Genomic DNA, 12,005 nt, shown 5'->3' with positions numbered 1-12,005 from the left:
AAACCTAAACAATGACATGGCCACATTGGATAATGTGTTCAAGGAGATAAATGAAGAGAAGCATTTGACAAAACCTCTTCTGCACATTCTACTGCTGTCAGTACTTGCCAGGTCTTTTTGTGTAACTGTGTTTAACGTATAAATCCTTTCTCTTTTATTTACATTTTATTGTATTTTCAATGTAGCATAGGCCTACCTTACAATACATTTTCATAAAGAACACAAAATGTATCTTTGGATTTTCTTTTAACTCAATCATCTTTGAATATAATGGCTGGTGTTGAGCTAAACAGTTTTCGGTCTAATGGCTGATGTTGAACTAAACAGCAGGTACCCGGGTTCGAGCCCGTTTGAAATGTGATCTTTCTGTAAAGCAGAGCATAGAGGTGGATCGTGTGACTGAAAAGCATGACATGCAGATCAGGAAGCAGAGTGCAATATTTGGGGAATTGGAAGTTTTCCTATAAATATGTTGCCTGTGGGGTTCTTTAGTTTCACAAGTATTGAGTACTGCGTCTTCAGTGATCTCATTCTACATCCCAGGAGTAGGGATGATTAGCATCTACCTAAAGATTTTCCTTATAGCACAGAGAAAGGCACATTCAATTCATGGTACAACCAATCAGAACTCTGTAGGCAAATCACAGAGAAAGGCCACCAAAACACTTGGTATCATTATGAGGGTATTTCTATCATTCTGGACACCCTTTTATCTCCAACAGTCTCCAACTGCATTGATCCATTTATTAGTTACTTTACACCACCAGTTTTGTCTGTAACATTTATATGGATTGGATATTTGAATTGAACTATGAATCCCATGGTGTATGCATTATTTTACAGTTGGTTCAGGAAGGGGTTTAGAACGATCATTTCTGGAAATGTATTGCAAACCTGTTGTTCAATATTACAATATTACTCCACTAAAATAAATATGTCCATAACCGGTACAGACAAGTAAGTGTGACAAATATTTTCCTTGCTGTTAGTCCTTTTTTTAAACCATCAGCCACAGGGTTATAGGATTCAAAAGCAATTTAATAACATTTTACTTGAATATGGAGAAGACTGCATTAGACCTATCCACAGCAAATCCAGCAATATTCACTAATGAGTTACTGTAGCCTCTCCACTCCCATATCTAGTACATACATGCATACATACATCACACACACACATACATACATACATACATACATACATACATACAGTGGGGCAAAAAGGTATTTCGTCAGCCACCAATTGTGCAAGTTCTCCCACTTAAAAAGATGAGAGAGGCCTGTAATTTTCATCATAGGTACACTTCAACTATGACAGACAAAATGAGAAAAAAATCCAGAAAATCACATTGTAGGATTTTTTATGAATTTATTTGCAAATTATGGTGGAAAATAAGTATTTGGTCACCTACAAACAAGCAAGATTTCTGGCTCTCACAGACCTGTAACTTCTTCTTTAAGAGGCTCCTCTGTCCTCCACTCGTTATCTGTATTAATGGCACCTGTTTGAACTTGTTATCCATATAAAAGACACCTGTCCACAACCTCAAACAGTCACACTCCAAACTCCACTATGGCCAAGACCAAAGAGCTGTCAAAGGACACCAGAAACAAAATTGTAGAACTGCACCAGGCTGGGAAGACTGAATCTACAATAGGTAAGCAGCTTGCTTTGAAGAAATCAACTGTGGGAGCAATTATTAGGAAATGGAAGACATACAAGACCACTGATAATCTCCCTCGATCTGGGGCTCCACGCAAGATCTCACCCCGTGGGGTCAAAATGATCACAAGAACGGTGAGCAAAAATCCCAGAACCACACGGGGGGACCTAGTGAATGACCTGCAGAAAGCTGGGACCAAAGTAACAAAGCCTACCATCAGTAACACACTACGCCGCCAGGGACTCAAATCCTGTAGTGCCAGAATGTGTCCCACTGCTTAAGCCAGTACATGTCCAGGTCCGTCTGAAGTTTGCTAGAGAGCATTTGGATGATCCAGAAGAAGATTGGGAGAATGTCATATGGTCAGATCAAACTAAAATATAACTTTTTGGTAAAAACTCAACTCGTCGTGTTTGGAGGACAAAGAATGCTGAGTTGCATCCAAAGAACGCCATACCTACTGTGAAGCATGGGGGTGGAAACATCATGCTTTGGGGCTGTTTCTCTGCAAAGGGACCAGGACGACTGATCCGTGTAAAGGAAAGAATAAATGGGGCCATGTATCGTGAGATTTTGAGTGAAAACCTCCTTCCATCAGCAAGGGCATTGAAGATGAAACGTGGCTGGGTCTTTCAGCATGACAATGATCCCAAACATACCGCCAGCTCAACGAAGGAGTGGCTTCGTAAGAAGCATTTCAAGGTCCTGGAGTGGCCTAGCCAGTCTCCAGATCTCAACCCCATAGAAAATCTTTGGAGGGAGTTGAAAGTCCGTGTTGCCCAGCAACAGCCCCAAAATGTCACTGCTCTAGAGGAGATCTGCATGGAGGAATGGGCCAAAATACCAGCAACAGTGTGTGAATACCTTGTGAAGACTTACAGAAAACGTTTGACCTCTGTCATTGCCAACAAAGGGTATGTAACAAAGTATTGAGATAACCTTTTGTTATTGACCAAATACTTATTTTCCACCATAATTTTCAAATAAATTCATTAAAAATCCTACAATGTGATTTTCTGGATTTTTTTTCTTCTCATTTTGTCTGTCATAGTTGTAGTGTACCTATGATGAAAATTACCGGCCTCTCTCATCTTTTTAAGTGGGAGAACTTGCACAATTGGTGTCTGAATAAATACTTATTTTGCCCCACTGTACATAAATACATAGTGTATTCAGAAAGTATTCAGACCCCCCCACACTTTTTCCAAATGTTGTTACATTACAGTCTTATTCTACAATAGATTGTTTTTAAATCCTCATCATCTCACACAAACTCCATAATGAAAAAGCGAAAACAAGTTTCAGAACTGTTTGCTAATTTATACAAAATAAAAAACAGAAATACTTATTTACATAAGTATTCAGACCCTTTGCTATGAGACTCGAAATTGAGCTCATGTGCATCCTGTTTCCATTGATCATCATTGAGATGTTTCTACGGCTTGATTGGAGTCCACCTGTGTTAAAATCAATTGATTGGACATGATTTGGAAAGGCACACACCTGTCTATACAAGGTCCCACAGTTGACAGTGGATGTCAGAGCAAACACAAAGGAATTGTCCGTAGAGCTCTGAGACAAGATTGTGTCGAGGCACAAACCTGGGGAAGGGTACCAAAACATTACTGTAACTTTTAAGGTCCCCAAGAACACAGTGGCTTCCATCATTCTTAAAGGGAGGAAGTTTGGAACCACCAAGACTCTTCCTAGAGCTGAGCAATTGGGGGAGAAGGGCCTTGGTTCAGGAGGGCTTTGAGAATCATCATCAGTGGTCACGTCTTTCACAGAGGTTCTTGTAGATTTAGATTGTATTCTGAGTAAAGTTTCAGTTGACATTGTATGGTGTGTGTTCAAACAAATACATTAATTATGATGGGATGTAACATGTGACAGTTATGCAACTCAAAGTTATAAAGCTTGAGTGAAAATGTAACAGAAGATGCTTTTAAGCTGTTTCAAATAAAGCTACTTGCTTGAAACAAACGTTTCAATGCTTGTGATGACTGTGCCTGTCACCTTGTTGAATATTGTTCTTTGTCTCCCCCTCGTGCCTATTGCTGGAACAGTAAGTCTGTGTTGTGTGGCCCAAATGAACTGAGAGCTCATGACATCATTATCTTAGTGCACTATCATACTGTTGGTGTACATTACTTGAACATACACATAATATAAACAGATGTAAATCATGTAACCTATTATAACTGGCTGGTAGCTGGGAAAGGGGTGTGACCAAAATATGTCCAATAGGGTATATAAACACTGTCATTCTTCTAAGAAGACTGTGCTGAATTCAGCACCACTCACACACCTGCACCTGTGACTACAGTTGCAAGTGATCAGCTCTAACTTGAATGTCTTTTTCTTTTTGGCAATGGATATCTCATCTCATCAACATCTGGATCCAAAGTTTTTATGTTATCCAGAATCAAATGCCTCCTGCACCAGAGACATTTTCAGTGAAGGAGTTCAAATAGCTTTATACTTTTTTTTTGTTTCAGGTATGCTGGTCACTATTCTAGGGAACGGTGTGGTCATTATCTCCATTGCTCACATAAAACAGCTCCACACGCCAACTAACATACTTATAATGTCTTTGGCAGTTGCAGACCTGCTGCTTGGAGTAACTGTGATGCCTTTTAGTACAATGAGGGCTGTGGAGGGCTGCTGGTACTTCGGAGATGCTTTTTGTTTGCTGCATTCTAGTTTTGATATGTTCCTCACATCTGTTTCAATTTTCCACCTGGTATTCATAGCCATAGATCGATATGAAGCTGTGTGCAGTCCACTTCGCTATTCCACCAAGATTACTATACCAATTGCATGGCTCATGGTTTTTGCCAGTTGGGCCGTTGCTGCATTGTACTCCTATGGCCTATTATATTCCAAAGCAAATGTAAGAGGACTGGATGAATTCATTGCATCTATATACTGCCTGGGAAGTTGTAATCTTTTCCTTAATGCTCTGTGGGGCGCCCTAGACACATTGATAGCCTTTTTCTTTCCGTGCTCTGTAATGGTGGGTTTGTATACGAAAATATTTTTGGTGGCAAAAGAACATCTAAGGAAGATTGAAGACAGCCAAAATAATTCCAATGAGGGAGGTAGAGGTGTGGTGTCTCAACGGTCAGAGCGGAAAGCAGCTAAAACTTTAGGCATTGTGGTGGGTGTTTTCATCTTTTGCTGGCTGCCTTTCTTTGTTAATTCCATAGTTGATCCATACACAAACTTTAGCACACCACCTATTCTCTTTGAGGTGTTTATCTGGCTGGGTTACTTTAATTCTACTGCAAATCCAATCATCTATGCACTGTTTTATCCTTGGTTTCGAAAATGTCTTAATCTCATTGTCACATTGAAAATATTCAATAGAAATTCTTCCTATATAAATGTATTTGCTACTACGTGATCTATTGTAAAGCTACATTAATATATTGCAAAACTGTGTGTGAGCAGTATGCACTTAACTTTTAAAACCTAAACAATGACATGGCCACATTGGATAATGTGTTCAAGGAGACAAATGAAGAGAAGCATTTGACAAAACCTCTTCTGCACATTCTACTGCTGTCAGTACTTGCCAGGTCTTTTTGTGTAACTGTGTTTAACGTATAAATCCTTTCTCTTTTATTTACATTTTATTGTATTTTCAATGTAGCATAGGCCTACCTTACAATACATTTTCATAAAGAACACAAAATGTATCTTTGGATTTTCTTTTAACTCAATCATCTTTGAATATAATGGCTGGTGTTGAGCTAAACAGTTTTCGGTCTAATGGCTGATGTTGAACTAAACAGCAGGTACCCGGGTTCGAGCCCGTTTGAAATGTGATTCTGTAAAGCAGAGCATAGAGGTGGATCGTGTGACTGAAAAGCATGACATGCAGATCAGGAAGCAGAGTGCAATATTTGGGGAATTGGAAGTTTTCCTATAAATATGTTGCCTGTGGGGTTCTTTAGTTTCACAAGTATTGAGTACTGCGTCTTCAGTGATCTCATTCTACATCCCAGGAGTAGGGATGATTAGCATCTACCTAAAGATTTTCCTTATAGCACAGAGAAAGGCACATTCAATTCATGGTACAACCAATCAGAACTCTGTAGGCAAATCACAGAGAAAGGCCACCAAAACACTTGGTATCATTATGAGGGTATTTCTATCATTCTGGACACCCTTTTATCTCCAACAGTCTCCAACTGCATTGATCCATTTATTAGTTACTTTACACCACCAGTTTTGTCTGTAACATTTATATGGATTGGATATTTGAATTGAACTATGAATCCCATGGTGTATGCATTATTTTACAGTTGGTTCAGGAAGGGGTTTAGAACGATCATTTCTGGAAATGTATTGCAAACCTGTTGTTCAATATTACAATTGTTAAAATAAATATGTCCATAACCGGTACAGACAAATAAGTGTGACAAATATTTTCCTTGCTGTTAGTCCTTTTTTTAAACCATCAGCCATAGGGTTATAGGATTCAAAAGCAATTTAATAACATTTTATTTGAACATCGAGAAGACTGCATTAGACCTATCCACAGCAAATCCAGCAATATTCACTAATGAGTTACTGTAGCCTCTCCACTCCCATATCTAGTACATACATACATCACACACACACATACATAGTTTATTCAGAAAGTTTTCAGACCCCCCCCACACACAAACTTTTTCCAAATGTTAATACATTACAGCCTTATTCTACAATTGATTAAACAACAACAAAGAATCCTCATCATCTACACACAAAACTCCATAATGACAAAGCGAGAACAAGTTTCAGAAATGTTTGCTAATTTATACAAAATGAAAAACAGAAATAGCTTATTTACATAAGTATTCAGACCACAGTGTCCTCCATCTTTCTTAAAGGGAGGAGGTTAGGAGTTTGGAACCACCATGGCTCTTCCTAGAGCTGAGCAATTGGGGGAGAAGGGCCTTGGTCAGGGAGGTGACCAAGAAGCTGATGGTCACTTTGACAGACCTCCAGAGTTTCTCTGTAGAGATGGGAGAACCTTCCAGAAGGACAACCATCTCTGCAGCATTCCACCAATCAGGCCTTTATGGTGGAGTGACCAGGCGCAAGCCACTCCTCAGTAAAAGGCACATGACAGCCGGCTTGGAGTTCGCCTAAAGGCACCTAAAGGACCCACAGACCATGAGAAACAAGATTCTCTGGTCTGATGAAACCAAGATTGAACTCTTTGGCCTGAATGCCAAGCTTAACATCTGGAGCAAACCAGGCACGGCTCATCACCTGGCCAATACCATCCTTACGGTGAAGCATGGTGGTGGCAGCACCATGCTGTGGGGATGTTTTTCAGCAGCAGGGACCGGGAGATTGGTCAGAATTGAGGAAAAGAGGAACACAGCAAAGTACAGAGAGATCCTTGATGAAAACCTGCTCCATAGCACTCAGGACCTCAGACTGGGATGAAGGTTCACCATCCAACTGGACAACGACCCTAAGCACACAGCCAAGGCAATGCACGAGTGACTTCGGGAGAAGTCTCTAAATGTCCTTGAGGGGCCCAGCCAGAGCCCGGACTTGAACCCGATTGAACGTCTCTGGAGAAACTTGAAAATAGCTGTGCATCAACACTCCCCATCCAGCCTGACAGAGCTTGAGAGGACCTACAGAGAAGAATGGGAGAAACTCCCCAAATACAGGTGTGCCAACTTCGTAGCGTTATACTAAAGAAGACTTAAAGCTGTAATCGCTGTCAAAGGTGATTTAACAAAGTACTGAGTAAAGGGTGTGAATATTTATGTAAATGTGATATTTCAGTTGTTTTTTGTTTTTTGGGGCAGAACATTCATTGTGGGGTATTGTGTGTAGATTGATGACGGGAAAAAATGATGTTATCCATTTTGGAATAAGGCTTTAGCATAACAAAATGTGGAAAAGTCAAGGGGTCTGAATACTTTCCAAGTGCACTGTACATAACTGGGAGCAGCAGCCACTGGCGGACTGTTATCAAAAGTTGGCCCTGGCATTTCTAATACACTGGCCCATTCTTTTCCTCCAGGCCCCCACACTGGCCAATCATTTTCCAATGGACCAGTCCATCTGGCATTTGACTAAAACTTTCAGCTAGTACTGACTTTGGTTATAATATTACTATTTTTACCACAGTCATCTCTCTGTGTGTGTTTGTTAACTTTGTGTTCCTGGGTATTTGTCAGTCTGTTTTCAGACAGAGGGCAGCTGATATTTGGCTCAAAACCCAAGGCTGTTAGGTCATTGAAGTTCTGATTATACAGTACATTCACAGTTGTATATGACATTGAGCCTTATACACTGTTGCATTTAAATGTCATGCTGTGTAAAAATAAAAAGTCATGCTTTGTTAAATTAAATAGTAATGTTGCGTTAAACTAAATAGTAATCTGTGGTAAACTAAATAGTAATCTGTGTTAAACTAAATAGTAATCTGTGGTAAACTAAATAGTAATCTGTGGTAAACTAAATAGTAATCTGTGGTAAACTAAATAGTAATCTGTGGTAAACTAAATAGTAATCTGTGTTAAACTAAATAGTAATCTGTGGTAAACTAAATAGTAATCTGTGGTAAACTAAATAGTAATCTGTGGTAAACTAAATAGTAATCTGTGTTAAACTAAATAGTAATCTGTGGTAAACTAAATAGTAATCTGTGGTAAACTAAATAGTAATCTGTGTTAAACTAAATAGTAATCTGTGTTAAATTTAATAGTAATCTGTGTTAAACTAAATAGTAATCTGTGTTAAACTAAATAGTAATCTGTGTTAAACTAAATAGTAATCTGTGTTAAACTAAATAGTAATCTGTGTTAAACTTAATAGTAATCTGTGGTAGACTAAATAGTAATGTGTGTTAAATTTAATAGTAATCTGTGGTAAACTAAATAGTAATCTGTGGTAAACTAAATAGTAATCTGTGGTAAACTAAATAGTAATCTGTGGTAAACTTAATAGTAATCTGTGGTAAACTAAATAGTAATCTGTGTTAAACTTAATAGTAATCTGTGGTAAACTAAATAGTAATCTGTGTTAAACTAAATAGTCATCTGTGTTAAACTTAATAGTCATCTGTGTTAAACAAAATAGTAATGCTGTGTTAAATTAAATTAGGAGATGATATAGGGGCGGCTTTATGAACACAGATTAAGTCTAGGCCTATCCCAGGATTATACTGGATTTAATGAATACTGTAAAGATAATTTGACCTAAACTATTCCTGGACTTTGGTTAATATTTTTTTTTAGCACAGACCATATTCGGTAATCCAAGGTTAAAGGGGCAATGTGGGATTTTCATGAAATCCCATTTTTTGTTTAAGGTTTATAAACCATAATTAAACATACACCTGGATTTATTTAATCTGGGTCTGTGAAACTGTCCAATAATGTAGGATAGAATGTGATAATTATACTTTCTCTTTTACAAATGAGTCACATATAAATGCTTTTCTGTTTTTGGTTCATGTCTCTACATTGGGATTTCCCATCTGTATCTGAGATCCAGCAGTACGTTTGATCACGTTTTATACCTCAGATGTTTGATATTCCTGTTTGTTTCCCCATCCTTAACCTTCTTCAGTGGTCTATATAATATGAGCAGAGATTTTTCTTCAATAAATATAATCTTCCTAAAATAATATGACGATTTACAAGATGGATAACTGTGCATGTTCTTGCTGTAAATGGACTTACAGTATGTACTGTATTATTCATGATTGTTATTTTGGTTCATCTGTATCCTTCTGTAATCTTTAATCTTTTTTAATGTGTTTGACTGTGCTTTGTGTGGTCAATAAATAAATTATATTCCAGTTTGTGATTCATGACTAATCATCCCTAGCATCCAATTGGCTCATTCATCCCCTCACCTACCCCTTGTGACTATTCCCCAGGCCGTTGTTGTAAAAAATAATGTGTTCTCAGTCACTTTAAATGGTGAAATAAGGGTTCAATAAATAAAAATGTTTTGCAACTCAAGCAGCAGGAATTATGTTGTCACCCTGCACAAACATAAATAACCCGAGCATGTCATAATATCTGCTAAACTGTACAGTAAAGCAAGAAAAACAATCAAGCTTCCCAGAAAATTGTTAAAATAGCCCATGTTAAGATATGTAGCTTTAAGAAACAAGGTTCATGAAATCAATAATATGCTAGGTACAGGTGACGTTCATATTCTGGCAATCTCTGAAACTCACTTAGATAATACCTTTGATGATACAGTGGTAGCAATACATGGTTATAACATCTACAGAAAATACAGAAATGCCAAAGGTGGAGGTGTGTCGGTTTATATTCAGAACCACATTTCATTTCTGTAAATCTCATGTTAAACACTGTTGAAGTAATATGGCTACAGCCCATCTGGGTGGGAATCTGCTATAGACCACCAAGTGCTAACAGTCAGAATCTGGATAACATGTGTGAAATGCTTGATAATGTATGTGATATCAACAGAGGGGTATATTTTCTGGGTAATTTAAATATTGACTGGCTTTCATCAGGCTGCCCACTCAAGAGAAAGTTTGAAACTGTAAAAATGCTGGAAATCTGGTTCAGGTTATCAATCATCCTACCAGGGTAGTTACAGACAGCACAGGAATGAAATCATCAACATGTATTGATCACATGTTTACTAATGCTGCAGAATTTTGTTTGAAAGCAGTATCCAAATCCATCGGATGTAGTGATCACAATATAGTAGCCATATCTAAGAAAACTAAAGTTCAAAAGGCTGGGCCTAATATAGTGTAGGTCATACAATACGTTTTGTAGTGATTCCTATATGTTGTTGACATTCGTTGGTCCATGGTGTGTAATGAGGAGCAACCAGACACTGCACTTGACAAAGTTATGAAATTGCTTATCCATGCATCCATCAAGAAAATGACTGTGAAAATTGTTAAATCCCCATGGATTGATGAGGAATTTTAAATTTGAATGGTTAAGAGGGATTAGGAAAAATAATTGACAACTTGGTCTGACTGTACAACCAATTGGCAAACGTACTCCAAATTACTAGCTAGCATTTCACACCAGTTACACTCACCCCTCTTTGACCAGCAACCAGCGATCCGGGTCAACAGCACCAATGTAACAGTATTGCTTCTTCCCCTCTCCTCGCCCCTACCTGGGCTCGAACCAGAGACCCTCTGCACACATCGACAACTGCCTCCCACGAAGCATCGTTCTATCACTCCATAAAATCAGCAGCCCTTGCAGAGCAAGGGAAACTAATTCAAGGTCTCAGAGAGAATGACGTCACAGATTGAAACACGATTAGCGCGCACCCCACTAACTAGCTAGCCATTTCACACCAGTTACACATGCATACAAACACACAATTACATATGCACTAAACACACACTTCCACGTGGATTTTGTGTTGTAGATATGTGGTAGTAGAGTAGGGGCCTGAGGGCACACACTTAATATGTTGTGAAATCTGTTGTGAATGTATTTTAATGTTTTACAAAATGTATAACTGCCTTAGTTTTGCTGAACTCCAGCAAGAGTAGCTAATGGGGATCCATAATAAATACAAATGTCTAAATTACATGGTAAAAACCTTTTTGCATTTAGGAGATAATGTGTGATGTTTTCTGTGATACTTTTGTTGCAGATTGTACTTAATACTTCACTTGATTTCATTTAATCCGTCTCATTACAATTTACCAACAGAATGTAGGGATATTGTATACCATTCTTATCAGACCTCAGGATAAGACCCAGATGCAGACAGTTCAAAATAACATAAGTTTATTTACAAAACAAGGGGCAGGCAAACGACAGGTCAAGGGCAGGCAGAGGTCAGTAATCCAGGGCACAGTCTGAAAAGTACAGAAAGGCAGGCAGGCTCATGGGCAGGGCAGGCAGGGTCAGTAATCCAAGGCAGTGTCGAGAGGTACAGAACGGCAGCAGGCTCAGGGTCATGGCAGGCAGAATGGTCAAAAACTGGGAGAACTAGAAAACAGGAAGTAACGAGAAACAGGAGCACAGGAAAAATGCTGGTAGGTTTGAACGAGACAAGACGAACTGGCAACAGACAAACAGAAAACACAGGTATAAATGCACAGAGGATAATGTGGAAAATGGGCGACACCTGGAGGAGACAAGCACAAGACAGGTGAAACAGATCAGGGTCTGACAATTCTAGGGTTATGGTTAGAGTTATGGTTAGAGTTGTTGTTACCATTACCACTGTAGGGACAATATACTGTAAAAAACATTCTAGAGTTGGTGTTAGGGTTATGCCAGAGTTAGGCTGGACATGAAGCTAGGGTTAGGGGATAAGGGGGTCAGGGGACTCAATTTAATTTCAAACTATAATT

General features: G+C 38.7%; 1 protein-coding gene across 1 annotated transcript; it reads left to right on the top strand.

The window, feature by feature from the left end:
- The first annotated feature begins 4,034 nt into the window (after window positions 1-4,034).
- On the top strand, window positions 4,035-5,103 carry LOC110529200 (trace amine-associated receptor 13c-like). The gene has a single exon (XM_021611329.3). The coding sequence runs from the start codon at window positions 4,035-4,037 to the stop codon at window positions 5,067-5,069; it is 1,035 nt and encodes a 344-aa protein (XP_021467004.3). The 3' UTR covers window positions 5,070-5,103.
- The last annotated feature ends 6,902 nt before the right edge of the window (window positions 5,104-12,005 follow it).

Source organism: Oncorhynchus mykiss, chromosome 8, assembly GCF_057628025.1.
Source record: "Oncorhynchus mykiss isolate SJ-2025 chromosome 8, ASM5762802v1, whole genome shotgun sequence".
NCBI classification, from domain to species: Eukaryota; Metazoa; Chordata; class Actinopteri; order Salmoniformes; family Salmonidae; genus Oncorhynchus; species Oncorhynchus mykiss.
The sequence above is the reverse complement of the archived record's forward strand: the minus strand, read 5'-3'. Positions and strand labels throughout refer to the sequence as shown.

What these genes read in the sequence shown, in the direction of transcription:
- LOC110529200 (XM_021611329.3), top strand. Translation starts at nt 4,035, where the DNA reads ATGGATATCTCATCTCATCAACATCTGGATCCAAAGTTTTTATGTTAT.